Source organism: Sitophilus oryzae, unplaced genomic scaffold (genome assembly GCF_002938485.1).
Source record: "Sitophilus oryzae breed Bouriz unplaced genomic scaffold, Soryzae_2.0 scaffold_1297_pilon_pilon, whole genome shotgun sequence".
NCBI lineage: Eukaryota > Metazoa > Arthropoda > Insecta > Coleoptera > Curculionidae > Sitophilus > Sitophilus oryzae.
The window spans coordinates 13,768,704-13,789,846 of record NW_022145945.1 but is presented as its reverse complement, the minus strand read 5'-3'; the positions used below and the strand labels follow the sequence as shown (position 1 = coordinate 13,789,846).

The window sequence follows — 21,143 nt, the reverse complement described above, 5'->3', positions numbered from 1 at the left end:
CCCAATTTAACCATGTTTGTACCGTATGATCGAGAAAAAACGGCGTCAACGATGGCTATGAAATGAAGATCGCTGTCATTTTATATGTAAATTTATATGGGAAATGTCATCGATCGTCATTTCCCAGCCAACTGGACGCCGTTTTTTTTTTCGATCATACGGTATCTATTACGGTTACCGAGATACCAATTCTCGTATCTCGAATTTGTAGCACCCTGTATACAGTTTGCTAAAAAAATGAAGGAAATAGGACTAAAAATAAAAAAAATATAACATTTTAAACTAAACCAACATTTTTTTGGCGTTTTTTGCATTTGAGTGTAAAAAACATGTACTTTTTGAACTCCTAAACTCAAATCTTGCTTGATCATAAAACTATTTGATCGTATACGTTATATGTATGCACAGATTGGTTGTGGTTCAGATATCAGCTAGGCGCAAATTTTTTAACTATATCTTGAACACTGGTGTATGTACCGATAACCAGACCAAAAATGGCAAACAGTGTTATGATCGTGTTCTTGGAATGGACCAGAATCTTTTTCCAGCCAGTGAGTTGTCGCCAACGAAAACAGGAATCGAAAATGGCGGGAAATGCCAGTCCCAAGGCAGATATACAAAACGCTCCGACCAAAGAAATAAACAAGTCGATGTACGGAATAGCGACTGCTAACGAAACTGAAATAGAAAAAAAGGACAGCCGTCAATTATAGTGACGTATATGCGATATAGTACATTATCCAATCAGTTTTATATACATATTTAAATTGACAAACGGGTATTTATTAATAATTAAATTACAAAAAATGGCTTGATAATTAATTACTCAAATTTAAAAAAAAGTATGATATACAGGGTGTCCCAATGTTTCTTAATGATGATTTTATCTACAATTTTTTTTATAAAATATGCAGGCAATGGCTCGATCAGAAAGAAACTTGGTTCAAAAAAAAGTTCAAAAAGTTGGTTTAGCTGGACGAGTCGAAAAAAAGAATAATACCTATAAACTCTTAAAATATCATGAAGTCATAATCTATACTTGTATTGACTTAAAACTTCCCAATATGGCGGACTTCAGTATGGGAGGCTTAAAAAACGAAAATCTCTAAACTGGAATCGACTGTACTTCAAATCGTTCAAATTGATAATCTGTGGTAAATCCAATTGAATTCTGACACTTGGCTGACATTGACGTTTACGGTTCCTTTTTCTAAATATTTTCATTATTTTTTTAGTTTTTATTCACAAATTCTACTTGATTGTGTTCTTTTATTTAACCTGCAACCTGCAGTACTAATTATATAGTTATAAATAATCTTTTCACCGATCAAGAATTGACGAATAGGCTGGAAGAGATTCAAAATGTGTAAAACGCTTAAAAACGTATTAGAAAACATTGACTCGTTCACAAATACGTGAAAATAAATTGGCCCAGATGTTTGTAAAAAGGTCTCTAATTATTTTGAGAAGTTTCCTCGTATCAGTAATTTTCAGGTTTGTAATATGTACTATATGATAATAAACAGATTAAAACTTATATTTCAGGAAACAGCGCGGGCATTACAGATTGTTGTAAATCAAATTTAGTACAGATTAACCTATAGTTGTGGTTGTGATATATTCTGATGTGTTTCTGGCAATTTAAAATAAGTTAATATTTAAACAAACATTTCTGGCTTTCCTGACAGGAGTGTGGACACGAATTTAATAAAAGTATAATGTGGATAATGTTCTGATTATTACAGTTTGCATGGATGTTTTTGTATGTTGTTATTTTTAATAAAGTATATTTAATGAGTTTTTGAGTATTTCTTTTTCCTTCAGAGGATTGTGTTCTAATCTTTATACATTATAAATTTTCGTAAATTATATATACAAAATTTATTACCTTATAATTTTTTGCTAAATGCTTTGTAGTTGATACAGTTTAACAGTATATAAAAGAACTATTTAAATAAGATGTTTGAAAATATATAGCCGTTTTTGCACACATCAATTCAATTTGTGATTAACTGTACTGAAATAAAAACAAATTAAGAGAAATGGGGTGATCTATCAACTATAACATGAAAAGCATCATCCTATTTCCAAGTCTTCTATTAATTTCACTTATTAAACAACTATAATTATTCAATAATCTTGATAATTCTAGGAACTCTCAGATATCGTCAAAACATGAAAACAAAAATTTACTTCCTATAGTTCTTACGTCCCTTTAACTGAAATATAAGAAACAGTTCAGGAGTTAATATTCTCACTGAGAAAGTTTATAAAATACCTTTAAGTAAAATCTCTTCGGATCTGCGGTAAAATACCTTTATTCTTATTAAATAATTTCAATAATCTATGTTTTTATTTATGATAACCACCTAATAACCTAACTTTAACGTCAACTTGACAATCCTGAAAAATATTATTGTTAACCAAAGAGTAAATCAATTTCTGAATTCGCTAACGCCAACTTATTTTTCATTAAAAAAAAATTACCAATTTTCGTAACTAGGTCGGCCATATTGAGGAACTTTTAAAAGAATAGTACTATATACTGACTGGTTTTTGAGATGTTTTGTACCTTTAAAGCTGTCCCAAAGCTTATGAAATACAGGGTGCTACAAATTTGAGGTACGAGCATTGGTATCTCGGTAACCGTAATAGATACGAATATGAGTTTTTTTGGAAAAAACTGATTTTTATAAAAATCAATTTTATTTTTTCCTGTCATTAATTTTTAGAAAATCCAAAAACTAATTGCACATTCTCATAGCCACTTTATGAGGGCTATATGATAGCATTTTTAGATTTTCAAACTAGCTGATAATTTGTGAGATACAGAGGCCGACTTAATTTTTTTAAATACGGACCTGCATTTTTTATTTCAGGTTTTGAAAGAACTCGGTCTCCTGAACACAATGATATGCCACACTTTATACTTTTTTTTGTTTTGGGTGCCTTAACAGCAACAAAACTTTAATTTTTATTTAAAATAATTTCAAGTCCGACTCTGGTTTCTTAAATTATTTAATCTGATTATATTCATCCCAATAATATTGATCAGCGCTAATTAACATTGAATAAGGAAAATCGAGCCAATTGGAAGATTCAAATAAATAATATCCAGGGCAGAAATTTAAAGATATTATTTTTAACTTTTTTTATTGTGAATTTGAAATCTCAGTGTGCGTTCTAATAATATGCATAATATTAGTCGTAGTTATTATAAATAAATCAACTTCTACAAACTAGTTTCTAATGTTCTACATGTTCGAAAGGTTTACCACCCTCCCTATTGTACAATTTTTTTTTGTTCAATTTTATATAATAGCTCTTTGCAATTTGATTGCATTTTGTACTCTTTATTGTAAATGTTGAGATGAATTGATTTGACACTTTTACAAATGATGTCAAGAAATGTAGCCCCTTGGCGATAGGTCCAGGAACCTCGAAAAATGCTCTACCATTTCCAATCCGTCTTCCGGGAAAATGATTTGATTGTTTATATTATATTATATTTAGATTAATTATTTTATTGCATTTGATTTTCCGTATTCAATGTTTTACCCCACGTCATTTTTAAGTTTGAAAACTTATTAATATTGTAACGATGAATAGATTAAATATTTTAAAAAATCAGAGTCGGACTTAGTTTAGGTAAATTGTGTTCAAATGTCAAAAAAATATTAAGTGTGGCATATGATTGTACTCAGGAGACCCAGTTCTTTCAAAATTTGAAATAAAAACTGCAGGTCCGTATTTAAAAAAATTAAGTTGGCTCTGTATCTCACAAATTATCAGCTAACTTGAAAATCTAAAAATACAATAATATAATAAAATCAGATAGCCCTAATAAAGTGGCTATGAGAATGAGCAATTAGTTTTTTGATTTTATAAAAAGTAACAACAGGAAAAAATAAAATTGATTTTCAAAAAAATCAGTTTTTTCCAAAAAACTCAGCAATTCTTGAAATGTTTAAAACTTTTTTGATGACATCTTGGTGAACATCCCAATACGCAACTTTACCCCAATGTTCGTATCTATTACGGATACCGAGATGCCAATGCTCGTACCTCGAATTTGTAGCACCCTGTATATTATAATAGTGTCGTTTACAAAACTAAGTATAATAAATTACAATGTATTGCATCATATAGGTATACAGGGTGAGTCAGGACTAGATGTCGTATTTTTGTTACGGCATAAATGGACGTAGGTTTTTTAAATATTTTTCGAAACACTGGACCATCCTGTATTTTCATATTGTATATTAAAATATTTAACATAATATGATCAAAGAGTAGTAATGTAAGTAGTAAATGTAGTTGTTGAGTATAGGTACATACAAGTGGTAGTCAATAGTATATATTTATGGTAAGATTAACATGATGTATTAAAACTAAAAATACATTTTTTAAACCAAGTTTTTAAAATGTGGATGAAGACTAAAAATTTAAGACATTTTGGAGTACTCATTCTAACGTTGTTAAATAATGAAAATGATGAAATAGAAACTTAATAATATTACTAATAATATTTACTTCTTAGGAAAGGTTGTGGTGGGTTGAATTAAAAAAAAAATACGCATGCTTCTGGGATCGAAGTACACCGCCCCTGAAATATGTGCACTTATTTAAGACGATTTAAGATTCACCCTGTATAAACTAATAAAGAAATATTAGATGCTGATAAATTAACTATATGATTATTGTTTTATTGGCTACCACTGTATTGTATAGATGTATAATAATATTTGTTAACTTACAGGTAAAAACTACCAGAAATATCCTACACAGGTTTTCCCATAATACTTTTTGATTACTTTCTTCAAATCTCTTACTTAACATTTGTCTCCATACTATATCAATAGACACATACATATAGAGTGAGTAAGAGGTGTATATAGCAAAAGCTAACATAAGTTTACACACTTGAGCAGCACTAAAAAAATATAAGTCAACTTTACTTTCAGAATTCATAAAAAAAACATAATAAAAAACGTGCAGGTAGTTTACAAACTCATAAAATAAGTTTTACTTTTGTTTATATAAATTATTATTCTTCAATGAGTACCTTACTAATGTACAGGATTTATGTAAATTATACATACAGGGTGGCCCATCGAAAACGTTCCGCAAGGCATAACGGCCAGGGTATTTTTGTTTTCAAAAAATCCAAAAATAAGGCAATTTTGTTTGTGAGGGGGACAACTTTTGCCCCAAAAATGATTGCAAAATCTTCAACCCTCTAAGCGGGGGTGTCATCCCCCAACTTTTTTCAAATGGTAAGGGGGGTCAAGTGGCACCGCAATGAAAAGAGGTTTCTATTCTCTATATAATCCCCGCTTCCCTTTTGAAAATCGGTCGAGTCATGGAGAAAATATGAAGGATTGAAATTTGAAAAGTGTATTTAAACATTTATCAGAGTAAGTGATAAGGATAAATTCCTTCGACCAATTCGAGGTTTTTTTCTTATTATTTCTAGATGTTTAGGCATTTTTTTTTCACTTGCCACAAGGCTGAACGATCAGGTGCGGTAGCTGTTCTGTGACTTGTGCGTTGAAATTCTTCTCAATATCGTTAAACTGACCCATAATAGAATTTCCAAAAATACCAGCCCACACGTTCACTTTCTGAGGGTTTTGTGTGTGCACCTCGTGAAAAACCCTGGGGTTGTCCTCAGCCCAGTACCGACAGTTGTGCCGATTAACGACACCGTTCAAAAAGAAAGTACACTCATCCGAAAAAACACACATTAAATAGGAAATTATTATCATTCGCCACTCGTTCACTCATAGTTTCACAATATTGCATGCAACGATCAAAATCGTCTTCGTTGAGTTCTTGTACCAACAGAATTTTGTACGGGTGGAACTTGTGTTTTTTAAATATCCTTTGGACACTTGTACGATTCAGGCCGGTCTCATTGGCTAATTTTCTTGTACTCAGCGTACTATCCATAACAACTTGGCCCAATACGAATATTTCCATAGCTTCATTTACTACAGGATTTTCCCTCTGCCTCTTTTTATTCATAACGAAACCAGTTTCGCGATTTTTTTTTCTACTAACTCGTGAACAATTTTGCCATAAAGGTGTTTGTCAGTGTAGAAAGCCCTTTTCACTGCGGTACCACTTGACCCCCCTTCCCATTTGAAAAAAATTGGGGGATGACTCCCCCGCTTAGAGGGTTCAAGATTTTGTAATCATTTTTGGGGCAAAAGTTGCCCCCCTCACAAACAAAATTGACGTGTTTTTGGATTTTCTGAAAAAAAATTTACCCTGGCCGTTATGCCTTGCGGAACGTTTTCGATGGGCCATCCTGTATATATAGTCTTTTTAGATGTCTACATCTTTTTTCTACGTTATATTCAAAGAAGAGTTTCGAACAAACTATGTAAAGAATTTTTTACTTTGCACAAAAATTATTACTACCACAGCTTACATATCTGCTTGGTTAATAGTATACGAAATAGAACCATCTACATCATCTCCATAAGCTATATACCCGAACAAACCTGTGGTTATATACAGGGTGGTTACGCAAGCCATTCCAATATTCAAAACCCCACATGGTGTTATAAATTTTTCAGGTTCTTTCATTTCGTTTTGCAAAGGAAGGATCTAAAAGGTTTGAGACCTTAGAGAAATAAGCAAATCTAGAGGATTTAATCATCTGACTAGGGACTATTCAGTCATCGTTTAACGTGACGTCATCATTTTTATCAAATATGAGTTTTAGGATGTGTCTGAGATCAGTTCATTATGTATTATTCATTGAGCGAGTTCCGTTTTTTTTCGCCATTTATTAATTTTTTTTGAACTCTTCTTCAGTCTTTTAGTTCTAGTCCTTTAGACTGTTGAAATTCCTATTTCTGAAGCATCAGCAACTCGCTATATTATTGGAAAACGCCATCAATATTTATTTTACATAGGAATATTACACCTTTGCGATGTATTTACTTCATATACGGTGTCCACGGGCCAGGAGTGTTCTACCAGCGTCTCTTTCTCGAGAAAAAAATAGTTTATAAGCTTAGTAATGAGCTCTTGTTCATTTTGGTTAAACATTTGAGGCATTTATGCAATAAAAAAAATTTGTTTGACAGCAGCAGTCATTTTTTTAATTTTGACGTTGATCGAAGAGTGGAAATACCAAAGGGGGTAAGGGGGTAAGTGCCAAATTTTTCAATGTTAAGTTATTACATTAGAAACGTAATAAATACTATGCTGTATGTCCTAACAAAAGTTACAAGTGTCGAGCGAAAGCGTCTGTTGTTTATGTATATTTTATGTATTTTAAAAGATATTTTAAAAATGTATTAGTTTCAGTTCTACTATGTTTTACTCATTTATCTTGAAAAACTAATTTTGGCACTTAACCCCTTTGGTATTTCCACTCTTCGATCGATGTCCGCCAATAAAATTATAACGCCAAATCAAATGACAATGACAATTACCAAAAGGAAATTTTGACATTGATCGATGTCCGTCAATAAAATTATAACCTCAAATCATATGACAATGACAATTACTAAAAAGAATATGCAGTAATCTACGAAATGCCTTAGGGTGTATTCCGTTGCTTAAATTGGTTGTGGTTTTATGTTCAGTTTCTATCGGTTTCCTGAAAGTTTTCTTATTACGGAACACGGTTCCTGAAAAATATCTATCACTAGTTGAAGCATGGCGCATCCGCCACGACATCAGGAAAAAAATACTTTTAATTTTATTTTTTAATTAAATGAAAAACAAAAAATCCGGCGACGACAGATTTTAGAAGAGCCAATTAGCTATCTTTTAGTAAAAAAAGCAACTTTCTAGAGCAAGTGGTTACTTCCGTAGAGACGATACAGATAAACATTAGCATTTTATATATGTAGATAATTGTCACCAAACTAACCAGCGCGAGAAGGCTGGTTTTTCTAGTTTTGTTTGTCAATCAATGTCATTTATGTGACAGAAATCAAGCAAATATTGGAAGTTCGAGCGAAATTCTCATTTAATTTCTAAAATTTGTAATAATATTTTGTATTTATATCCAAAAGCAATGGAGATAGGTAGTTAATGTAAATAAATTTCATTAACTAAATAGAATGACTCTTTAGGACCATTTAAACTTATCATGCAGCCATTGTTTCTTAAAGTCATGAACATTTAAAGAAAACATGAGAAACAAGACAACAAGTAAGCTATAAAAATGTAAATATTGATTAGATTTGTTTATTTATTATTGATCTATTTTTAATATTGGACCTACAAATCTTCACTTGAGCTGTCTAACGAGTTTACCAGTTCATTAATAAAGTACTTTTCAATATTAAACTCCTTTGAAAAGAAGAAGCAAACGTAAAAGCAGAGAATAGATACATTAAAAATGCATAAAAGATAAATTTAATAATAAAGATATTGAAATTTAGAAAACGTCAACATTCGACATTTCCAGTATTTTACCAAAGCGTTCCGTATCAAAGCGATGTTTTTCAGGAGCCGCTCTTTACCGTAGTTTACCGGTCTGGTTCGCCTGGTTTTGCAACGGAATACAGCCTTAATAATTAATATCACCAATCTCTTTCATCTGGTTGTCAAGCGACTGAAAGAGTTCGACAATATATGACGTGACGTTGAACGATGGCTGAACATTCTATATTGCAATCTAGGTAGTGCCTCTAGGTTTACTTATTTCTATAGAATTACAACACTAACACCCAGTTAGTTTTCAGTATAGAAAATACGTACCATCCCAATAGATTCTAAGGCGAAAAGTACGGTTCCAAAAAACAACGGATAATTTTTCACTTCTCCAATTGCATTTCTGTCCTCCAAACTGATCGGTTCGTTGAATATGTAGTAATAAATAATAGCAAACGAGATGGCGGTTATTACATTAGCCACGATCGTTAGCGGAGCTAAAAATTTCAGGTTTTTTACGAAACAGATCATGATTAGTGGTAGCAATGTCATAAGCATTATCAATCTTTCGTCGATAGCGTAGTAGTTGTTTACCACGTTGGAAATGTTTTGCCCAATAAAGACCGTATAGACACAACAAGATCCCAGCTGATACAGTAGCAGAAATGTGTTGGATATTGTCCTGAAAATAAACAAAAATATAGAGAAATTGGGAAATATTTAGAAGAACTTTTCCCTCTTCCAATTGCGAAATTGCCAGAGACATGTATTGCGATGAATACAACTAAAAAGCAGAATACTTATAAAAAAAACAAAAAAAAAAAAATACAAGCAGATATATAGAAAAAAAAATAGAAAATCGAAAAATACATTGGAAGAATATTCCCCCTACCTCATGCAAATTCTACAAGATATCTACTGATATAGAAGCACAACGCTTTTTATATTTTAAACAATGCAAAGTATAATGTGTGAAAGCATAAAAAAGTGAAAACATGAAAGCTTCTTGATACATGAGAATTACTAAAATATAATATTTGAAGAATTTTTGCAAAGAACAAACATGGTACATATTACAAAGTGAAACGTGATGTGTAAATTAAAAGTAATAATAAAAGCAGCTGAAATAAAAATAATATGTTAGAAGAATGTTTCTCGTTTCGATTAAGAATTGCTTAAAACATCTATAGCTTTGAATGAAAATATAAAAATATGATACCTAGTATAATGTGAGAACATGAAGTACAAATGAAGTACATGATGTACAAATAAAGAAAAACAAATAAAAGCAGTTTGGTACATAAAAGATGAAAAAAAAATTCAGTGCAGAAACTAACTTAGAGACCTAAAGCAAAGACCACAAACCACAACTAAAATCATGATGAGTAATATTACAATGTGAAGTAAAAGCGCAAATTAAAAAAAAATGCTGCTTGATGGAAAATATTATTTTCTAATAAATATCAATCTAGTTGTTGGCAATTTTAATTAATTAATTAATTTAAATATTAATAATTATTCATTAACAATAAATAAATCTATATAAAACAAAATATACCGGGTGTTGCATTGTCGAGCGATTTACATAGGAAATCCCATGTAAATTTTAATGGGGTCAATTATTGACTTCCCTAATTATTTTAGAGAATAATTCTATTTAGGTTTATTGAAGAGCACTAAAACCCACATTCAAAAGAATAACTTTAGATATTTTTGATTAGCCCGTTTACGAGTTATCGCCGATTTCTTTTTAAATATTTCTCCTTACTTATGGCCCTGTATTTACTTATGAGCACCAGTCAAGGTAAAAGATAACTGTCAAATGAAGTTGTCATTTCAGAAATTTACCTATTTAGTGCTTTATTATTATTATTAAAAACTCATACCTACATCGAAAATATTAGCCATGAATTACACTACCGAAGAAAAAGTATTGATGATTAAATGGTATTATCAAGGAAATAGTTATCAAAAGGTGTCGGACATGTTTGCTGCTCTGTATCCGAATAGACCGATACCTGGAAAATCTACAATCGCAAGGAATATCCAGAGATTTGAGACCAAAGGTACCCTAATAAATAACTGCAGATGTGAAGCAAGGCAGGAACAAAGAGAAGATGCAAGAAATGATACCGACTTGGAAGTTTTATTGTGCGTGGAAGAGAACGATGGAAAGATCAGCACAAGGAAACTTGAGGATGAAATAGGAATAGATCACACTACAGCGTTTCGAATTTTGAAACGACATAAATACTATTCCTTCAAATATGAAAAGCACCAAGAGCTACGAGATGGGGACGAAATACGGCGGCAGGCGTTTTGTTTTGATATGATGGAAAGAGCAAACACGGATAGGGAATTTTTAAAAAACATATGTTTCACTGACGAATGCACGTTTATCTTAAATAATGAACCCAGTGTTCAAAATTATCGATATTGGAACAAAGAAAACCAACCCAGGTTTGTCGAAACAAGGATGCAATATCCACAGAAAGTAAATGTTTGGGCAGGGATATTTGGACACAATATTATCGGGCCATTATTTCTTACGCGAAATTTGAATGCAAAATATTATATGGAACTACTCGAAAATCATATTTTACCTGCTTTACATGATGCCGCTAGGGAAAATCAGGAAGTTTGGTACCAAATGGATGGCTGCCCGGCACATACCCTGGCTGTTCGGGAATATTTAGACAATAGTTTTAACGGAAACGTTATTGGCCTAAATCATACAGTAAATTGGCCAGCAAGGTCTCCTGATATTTCGACAAATAATTTCTTTCTCTGGGGCCATTTAAAAAACAGGATATACAAGGATAAAAAAATACCCATATCTAGACGAGTTAAAAAATGCTATTTCTGCCGAATGCAATAGAATTTCGGTTTACCAGCTAGCGAATGTAAGAAGAGAATTTTATGATCGCCTGAGTTATTGTCTAGCAGTCGATGGAGGAATATTTGAACGTCTTCTTAAATCCTAAAGTTCCAACAATTTAATAGTACCTAAATTAACAGTTATTGAATATTGTAATAATACTATAACTTACCTTGTAATTGATTACTTTATTTTACTTTAATTCATATTAATTTGTATTTATAAATACATCTTTAAGATTTCCGATGTAGGAATAAGTTTTCAATAATAATAAAGCACTAAATAGGTAAATTTCTGAAATGACAACTTCATTTGACAGTTATCTTTTACCTTGATTGGTGCTCATAAGTAAATATAAGGCCATAAGAAAGGAGAAATATTTAAAAAGAAATCGGCGATAACTCGTAAAAGAGCTAATCAAAAATATCTAAAGTTATTCTTTTGAATGTGGGTTTTATTGCTCTTCAATAAACCTAAATAGAATTATTCTCTAAAATAATTAGGGAAGCCAATAATTGACCCCATTAAAATTTTCATGGGATTTCCTATTAGACCTGTTCGGTGTTGTGATTTGAACACCGGTGTTAGGTGTTGATGACCACCGGTGTTTCACTCGGTGTACCGGTGTAAACACCGACACCGGTGTTTATCGCGACACCGGTGTTCATCTATGACACCGCTGTTTATCTCAACATCGATGTTTATTTCAACACCGGTGTCGAGATCAACACCTGTGTCGGTGTCGGTGTCGGTGTCGGTGTCGATGGTGCCGTTTGTTAATTACCAAAAAAAATTATATTTAAATTTGAAAGCTTTAAGTTAAACTCGGTGCGCTTTAATAAAAGATAAAAATAAGCACCGATACTACATTATTATTATCAGGTTTATTTTGAACTTATTAATAAACATTATTTCTTCTTTAAACCGTCTACCAATCACCGGTGTCGTGATGAACACCGGTGTCGGTGTCAACACCGGTGTCGGTGTCAACACCGGTGTCGGTATCAACACCGGTGTCGGTATCAATACCGGTGGCGTAGTCAAAACCGGTATCGAGATGAACACCGGTGTCCAGACCAACATCGGTGTCGGTGTCAACACCGGTGTCGGTGTCGACACCGGAGCACCGGATAGCCTATATTTGGCCACCGGTGTCAGCCCAACACCGGTGTTAAAACGGTGTTCCGGTGTTTGGAACAGGCCTATTTCCTATGTCCCGTCCGACGATGCAACACCCGGTATAGGATTCATCATAAAACTACAAACAACAGAATTTGCTCTAAAGGAGCAAAAAATAAAAAAAATATATTAGAAGTTATAGTTTGAAGCAAATATCTAGGAATGCAGATGCATAATAATTTAAAATTGGACAAATATGTAAACAGTTTAAAAAAAGAAAACGCCAGAACAATTGCCACACTCCTAAAACTATAAAACATAATAACACCAAAAATTAGGAATCCAATATATCGAGCGATATTCTCAACTAAGAATATATATATTTAATAATACGTGAAGCAATACAACAGAAAAAAACTTAAACATGTTACAAAGGCAATAAAATAAAATACAAACAATAATATTTAATCTAGACAACAACACATTTAATCTCTACAACACCAACAGAAGAAGAATACTAGAAATCAAAGGAACTGAACATAAAACAATTAAAAAATTAGCATAACATATTACTTCTGCAGAAAATCAAATTAATAAAAACAAATATTACTTTTAGAGCTAACAAACAAATACACACTTATGAAACTAGAAAAAAAATCAGACATCAGAACAGCCAAGAGAACTCAAAAGAAACTTTTATAAAAACTAACAACAGAAACTACCATAAAATACAATATGTTACCCAAAGAAATAACACAATTAACTTAGAAAGACTATAAGAAGAAAATTAAAAACATGATATTTAAGAAAATGATATCAGCATAGATGCCATGGAACAACTTATAAAAAAAGGAACTATGACTTCGATATCAGCTACCCAGGGAAAGTTAAAAAAATTCAAAAATTATTGAAGGCTATGAAAGATGTAACCGACAATTGCGATAAGTAAAAATCTGATCTGAAATTATTAAAATGTGTAATATTGTAAGTTATTGGCATTTTCTCGATTCTTGAATTAAATATAGTTTATAGCAGAGAACTTGTTAGAATCACCCTATATGCATCTGATAAAAAGTGACAATTTCTCAATAGAGAATATTGGCAATATTTGAGACAAACTGTAGAGTGAAAACAAACTGCCTGCCAAACGATAAATAAATATTTTCTGTTCTATTTATATTTCACCATGCAGCGTACATACGTCATCGCGGAAATCTTTCAATTGGAAAAATAAAATCACGTGAATCCAAGTCTGGTGCTAATGAGCTCGCAATTTCCGATTTTGCATCTCCATTTTATAAATAAATTGGTTGGCTTTAGGATCTATTTTTTGTAATAAATTACAAAAGATACAAACAACGCAATATCTTAATTTTTTCAAATTCCAAAAAATAAATAGATATCATTTTTAATATTCAAGAAGTTCTTAGACGGTTCAAGAAAACCGGAAATTTTCAAGACGATTTTTCGATTTTCCGGTTCTGAACCCTAGTCAAAATGTTGTGATGGCAGTGTAAATACTCGAAATCATTTTACTAAAACAGGTATTTTAATTTAAAGTGTATCATGGAATGGCAACATTACTAAAGAGTAAACTATCTTATTTTTCAAAAAATAACTATAAAGATATGAATGTTTAGACTTATAAATTAATCTATACTAATATATAAAATCCTTAAGTGACTCACTGATTAATCACGATCCTGCTCAAACCATTCATTATCCAGTAAAATGGAATCGCTGTATAGAGAGTAAAAAAAAATTACGGGCAAGCTGATTTTTTCAGAGTTTGTCAGCGACTGTCTGAGTGTAAAATTAACAAAATCGGAAATTTTCCCTTTGCGGTTTTTGAGCAATAGTTGTGGTTTTTTTAAAACTGTACTGAAACAAAATAATTAGACGCAAATTGTACATAAGAACATTCTCTATACGTTCGCCTAATTATTTTTTTATAAGTTTATTATTTGCGGACTTAGCGGCCCTTTCATGAGCCCTTTGGGGTGGTTTTCAAAAAGTTTGTTTTACAGCAAATTGACCCGTATGAAAGTTCTTCATAATAAATGGACAAGCAAGTTTTCCTCATGATTTTTTGTAGCTTGATTATTTTTGGAGATAGCGCCCAGATCATGAACAAGTGGTGGTAGCTTTAAATGTCTTTTTTTTCAGGAAAAAACACAATATTCATTCACTTGATGAATTCCATGTTTCGTTTTGGGGAAATAAATACATATCATAGGGAAGTTTGCATGTAATTTTAATATGAACACCCGAGGGGTGTCTCACTATTGGAATTACATGTACATTTTCTTGGAAGTCGCTGGCAGTCATTGGCAGTCTTACGGCAGTCGCCTATAATAATTACATGGCAGTCATAGGCAGTCTTCTTCGCAGTCATTGGCAGTCGCTTGCGAGTAACATGATATTTTGGCAGTACATGTACATTTTTTACCCAAGTGAGACACCCCTCGTGAACACCTTTAAGTTAGTAAATTTGTAGAACTAAACAAAAATTATGAAACTACCCCAATTTCTTCATGAACTGGACGCTATCTCCAAAAATAATGAACCTACAAAAAAAATCATCAGGAAAAGTTACTTGTCCATTTATTATGAACAACTTTCATACGAGTCAATTTGCTGTAAAACAAACTTTTTGAAAACAACCCCAAAGGGCTCATGAAACGGCCGCTAAGTCTGGAAATAATAATTTAAAAAAAAATTATTAGGCGAACTTATAGAGAATGTCCCTATGTACAAAAACCACCCCTATTGCTCAAAAACCGCAAGGGGAAAATTTCCGATATTGTTTATTTTACACTCAGAAGACAGTCGCTGACAAACTGAATTTTTTTTTTCAAATGACAATTTTTTGGCATACAGGTTGATTCTAGGATGTAGAGGTTCGATAAGAAGGGATTTTTCGAAATTCCAGTCCCAAGGGGGCGAAACCGCCCCTCAAATATTACAATATTTTTATTTAAAAAACGGCCAAGTTTCTGAAAAAACTAAGGGGGTGAAACCACCCCTCAAATATTAGAATATGTTTTATTTAAAAACCGGTGAGTTTTTCGGAAAAACTCTAACACGTATGTTGTTATTTTACATAGTTTAAGATTTTTTAAAAATTTATACAGGTTGTTTCATAAAATATGACCATTGAGTAATCACGATTCTGCTTAAACTGCTTGACGTTTAAAGCTGATTTTTGGCAAACGGATTGACTGTGGGGTATAGAGGTTCGATAAGGAGGGGTTTCTCGATTGTTTTTTCTCATGCTGACATAAATGTGAGAAAATTTTATCCAGTTTGTATGTTAATGGAAATTCTTGCTTTGCTTTATCATCACCATTACAAATAATTAATTCGACGCGAACGAAGTCGCGGGTACACGCTATATAGTGTCTTTATATAAGAGACAAACCCTATGCAAACAATGTACCAATTTCAATATATTGGTTTGCATCATTTGCACAGTAATGAAAACCAGTGTGAAATGTAGAATATTTGGGAGGGGAGTTAATCACCGCGACCTTACAGATCTATTGTGTGTCCCCCTTTCTTGAGCTATAACGAGTTATAACTCATCATACAGTCTCTATCTCATCAGTGTCACTCAACGAACACCTCGGAAATTGAAGCTAAGAAACAACGGCGAATGCAGATCTGTGGGGAAAATGGGGAAATATCAGAACACCTCATCACTGAGTGTGCCGAGACGACAACCATTCGTACCATAAACTTTGATACGACTGATATCGAAGATAGAGAAGAAATATCTGTGAAACTAAAGTAAGTAGTCTCAGATATTGGCTTTTGTCAAAGCCCTGAGACTGTATGATGAGTTAAAACTAGTGTAACTTCGTACCATTTAGAATTTAATCACCTATTATTACCATGTTCTAGTGTTTGTATTTCTAGGAAAGTCTCTTTAAGTCAGTAATATTTTATTTGTAACCGATGGTAATATTAGCATTTCTTAAAAATTCTTATAAGAAAGAAATTTGTCCCATAATATTAATGATACTTAAAAGCAATTTGTTACAAAGTATATATAAAAAACAAACTCTATGCCAAATGAATGAAAAACACTTTCTGAGCCCCAAAAAAATATTTTTCGTCATGTTTTGTTTATCTTTTTTAACTCCGTTATGTCGTCTACGTCATGGCAAAAATTTATCAATTGGAAAAACAAAAATCACGCGTATCAAAGTCCGGTGGCTTATAAGTCCAAAACTTGGCTGGCAAGGTTTGTTTTGCGTAGTTTTCGAGCCCCTCGCTGTCACAGACTTGTTTACGTCAACGGACACGCCCGACAAATTTGGCGAATGAGATAGTTTTAATTAGAATCCTAATTAAGAAATTTCTGGAAAGCTATACAAAAACCTTTAATAAAAATACAAGGGTCACAAGTCGAGAGGAAAAAAGTAAACAAGTTATATTTATGAGGAATTGGACGCCTATGAGGTTTTTTTCGCGAAAAAAAAATCTGAATTTTTTGAAAAATGTTTTGGAATTTTTTTTTAGTTTTTAGTTAAAAACTTATACCCACAAACTTATAACCACACGATATGTGGACTTGAAAAATCGCTAGTATAGTCTGTCCAACAGGAGGATCCCCGGCATCAGTGACAGTTGTGTCTGTCATTTTAATTCATAGGCAAATTGTATTTATTGTCATTTTTCGGATGTCGTCTGTCTTCTGTGTCTGAGTCACAGACATGTCAGTTACAGGACAGACTATATTAATTACAGAGTTAAATAATTCCTTAGTTTTGATACAATAATTAAATAGATTTTTTTTTAAAATAAATATATGAAAATGTGAGTGCTATAACATAAACATTTATATATACGTAACCAAGCATATAGCAACAAAATAAAAAAATAAATAGAAGTATCACATTTCTTACCCCGAATACGGTGCTACTTTAGCCATAAACCTAGGTCCTTCCATTAAGGCAGCTTCCGCAGTAGCGGGGTACGTCATGCTGGGTACTTGTTTTTTCTTGCACAGGTCGTACTCTGTTTTGACCAGCATGTGCATGCAGTACGTGCAGAGTAGACCTATGAACGCCGTGCCAATGATTCCCAACACCCATCCAGAGTGTGAGAAGGCCAGTGGCATTGCAAGGATACCCGTACCAAAACTGCTTTTCAGCAGATGGATAAGGGTTTCGAAGAATCTGTAAAATAATATCAATATGTAATAAAGAATTTAAATATCATACCATTAAAGTTTAATGAATATTATCAGTATAATGAAACAATAAATAAACATATTTTAAAAATCTAGATTCTGCATACACTAAGAGAAACTATCAGCTGAACAAAAGAATACGAACTTTCGACTCAATCTATCCTAAGGAAATAATAAAGGCCCTAGCGAAACACGGTATTGACAGGCCTTATATAGAAACTATCGCCAATATATACAAAGAAGCCAAAGCAAGAGTAATGGTATATAAAACAGCCTCCAAATTCCCATCTGGCAAAGGAGTACGACAGGGAAACGCGATATTCCCAAAGCTGTTTACAGCAAAATTTGAATAAATCTTCCGTCAACTGGACCGGACCAAAAAAAAAGGATTAAAAATAGATGGAGAATATAAGATTCGCTAATGACGTCCTAATTGCCAATAGTCCTGGAGAACTACAAACACGAATTATCGAACTAAATACAGCCAGCAATAAAGAAATTAGTAGGGATAACTTGGGCCCGCAGAGCCAACAACAGACAACAATGGGCTCAATTAAAAAGAGAGTATATAAACATGTGAGGGAGGCTACACCATAATTGGAAATGGTTGAATAAGTTGACAATGATGATGATGATGATGTTGTATTAACTGTTATTCTCAATGATGTTGGAGTTTTTCAATAAAATTAAACATAACGTGACCAAATTAATAATACCCTTTTAGATATGGCTAAAGGATGCTTCATGCTACACCGTAACGGGTCCGAGCCGTGCGTCGGTGAAGACACGGCCAAACATTGTCAAGTGTTCTTTACACATATACATTCATGCCAGGCCGAGCACGATCCGAACTTCGCCGGAACTCGTCCGTGCCCCGTCCCAGAAATGTCGGCGTACATTTTTTTCTCGGATCCGCTCCGTTCCCGCCACTTTGCGGAAAGCATGAATGTACTTTTTCTGGTGCCCCGACTGCAATCTGCAGTCATGATATAAACAAAGTACACTTTTTTTGTAGTAAGTATTAGTGAATCTTCCAGCAGTATTTGACGACAGGCGTAAAACTGGACAATGAAAGGATGTAATGAAGAAGATAGGTCCTTCATCTTTTCCTTTGAGCAGGTGTTTCCCCTGCAGGTGTTGTTCTTTATTCATCAACTGCAATAGGTACCAATTTCAATTTCGAGAACTTTGGCATTGTTCGTATTAAATCTTCGTGTGTCTATGGGGCTGTGTTTTCTAATATACTCGGAACTAATACGAACCCCGTTATCAACTCGGTGTTGCATATACAGAAAGCTCGGACGTGACTCGGCGTCTACTTCACGGAACGTGCCCGGCTCGGGCACGGTCCAGTGTACTGAGAATCATCCTTAATACAATAATTATTAAGATGTACTAGAGGAAAGTCGCCTATAGAGCGTACCAGCTTCTATGTCGTACCTCTTCAATATATCATTTAAAATTGCGTATAGCTCAATCAGACATCCAGTAATACCTAAGATCTTTTACAAGTAGCATGAATGCTTGTAGAAAAATACATATCAAAGACTCTTTGTATTTGTGCTTTAATATTTCGATGATCCATGGTAAGTGATTTTCTATGGCTTGAGAGAATGTAACTAACAAATATATATGTTTTCTCCAAATTTCCTTACATTCTACATGGTTAAACATCACCGTACTTCTAAAAAGGCAGCTAAATAATTTATTATATTATTTTCAATGCCGTTACAGAAACAGAACCTCTGTATAGTTGCTCAATTTTGTACCATTACTATTTGGGAAAGTCATCCATTTTGTCCTTTACTCCTACGTGGAGCATAGGGCTTCAATAAATGCTCCCCAGCGGGTTGGGTTGTTTGCAATTGATTTGACATCTCACCATGATCGGTTTACTCACTCGATGTCCTTTCTAATTGTCCTTTGCCATGCGTGTCTTGGACGATCAGTTCTTCTACTGCCTTGTGAGTTCGATTCAATAGCTCTGCCAGCGATGTTGTTGCCGCTTTGCCTTAATGAGTGACGTGTGACTAATCCACTTCCATTTCCTCTGGTTAGTTAAGCTCCATGAATCCTAATTTCTGAATTGGCCAGAATATTCCTACAGTTTTTCGCAGACAGCAGTTTATGAATACTTGGAGTTTCTTAATTAATGGCGGTGTAATTTTCAAGGTCTCTGCACGATACAGCAATAGTGACTTGACATTCGAATTGAAAATTTTAAGTTTGGTAAGTTGAGAGTACTGTCTAGATCTTCCAATATTGTTGACCATTCCAAATGTAATTTTGGCATTGGTTATTCTATTTATTATATCTTGCTTTGTGCCTCCGTTGGTTGAGATTATACTACCCAAGTAAGTAAAATTATTTACCTCCTCTATAGGTGTTGTTCTAATGATAAAGGGAGCGACATTGTTGATACAAACTCTCATCGACTTGTTTTTTTTAATATTGATCTTAAGACCTGCAATTCTAGTTTCATTTGTCAAGTTAAGTAGTTTTGATGCCGTTTAGGAAAGTAACATGTAGTAAAGTGGTAGAGAAATCTTACGGTAGACCTATAAGTATAATAAATGCTACAAATTGATTTTGGAGATAATGCATTTGCTCTGTAGACTGAAATGTATACACCGATTACTCATTGGGGTTACATGATGGTCTGAAGTCTGCAGTAAAAGTAGTAGTTGTCAAAACAGATAAAAATAAAAAATAATAGTTCAAAAGATAAAAAAATGCCTTAAGATGATATGTCGATGATGATATATTTATTCACAGGTTAAAGCTTGATGTGATTTTTTAAAACCACTCTAAAATTATGGTTAAGTAAGAATATGTAGGTATTCTTCACAGTATCAGTTTAGTAAGCGATTTAATTCATTTCTTGAAGTGCTTTTTAGATATTTTTCGGGAGCCGAGCGGTTTAAAGCTTCTTACTACTTTTGTCTCAATGCCAACCAAAATATATTGTGGTCACTGTGTTTCTTTAACAAACAAGGAACACAGTAGCTTCAATATATTTTGGTTAGTAATAAAACAAAAGTCGTAAAAAAACTTTAAACCGCTCTTCTGAAAAAAATATCAAAAAATGAGTTAGCCATTGCGATAACGGTTAGTGATACTTTTGACCGAAACGTTGTGTAAGCAAAATACATAAAGACAATGGAAATCTGAAATTCTTTTAGTTTTAAGAATATGTATACAGGGTTGTTCACCACATACGACACGGAGTATTGTGGCTAAACGATGATATTTTTACAAATTGTAAGTTTGGGGTTCGTTGAAGGACTATTAGAGCTACAATTTAAAAATATTTTTACAAGATACAGAGTGTCCCAAATAAATAAAAAATATCAAAGTTGTATTTTTTTAAATGGAACACCCTGTATATTATTACATTTTTAGTTTCTACGATTAAAATAAAGATAAATTTGATTATGGTTTATTATACTTAAACCTTACCGTTTTTGAAATATTTTCAATTTTGTGAAATTGCAGTAAAAATTTTAAAGCTTCATTTCTCCAAGGGTATCAATGTTTTTAATACTA

At 32.9% G+C, this 21,143-nt stretch overlaps 1 protein-coding gene across 3 annotated transcripts in view; it reads right to left on the bottom strand.

Annotated features, from left to right (window-relative positions):
- The window catches only part of LOC115874830 (proton-coupled amino acid transporter-like protein CG1139), a 109,088-nt gene that overhangs the window by 14,553 nt on the left and 73,392 nt on the right, over positions 1-21,143 (bottom strand). For 2 of the 3 annotated variants that reach the window (XM_030890135.1, XM_030890136.1), the window contains exon 3: positions 17,311-17,583. In XM_030890135.1, coding sequence (XP_030745995.1) covers positions 17,311-17,583 — 273 coding nt within the window. Of the gene's footprint in view, positions 1-260; positions 679-4,757; positions 4,934-6,436; positions 6,616-8,730; positions 9,086-17,310; positions 17,584-21,143 lie in introns of those variants that run through there. The other variant, XM_030890137.1, reaches the window with a different exon arrangement.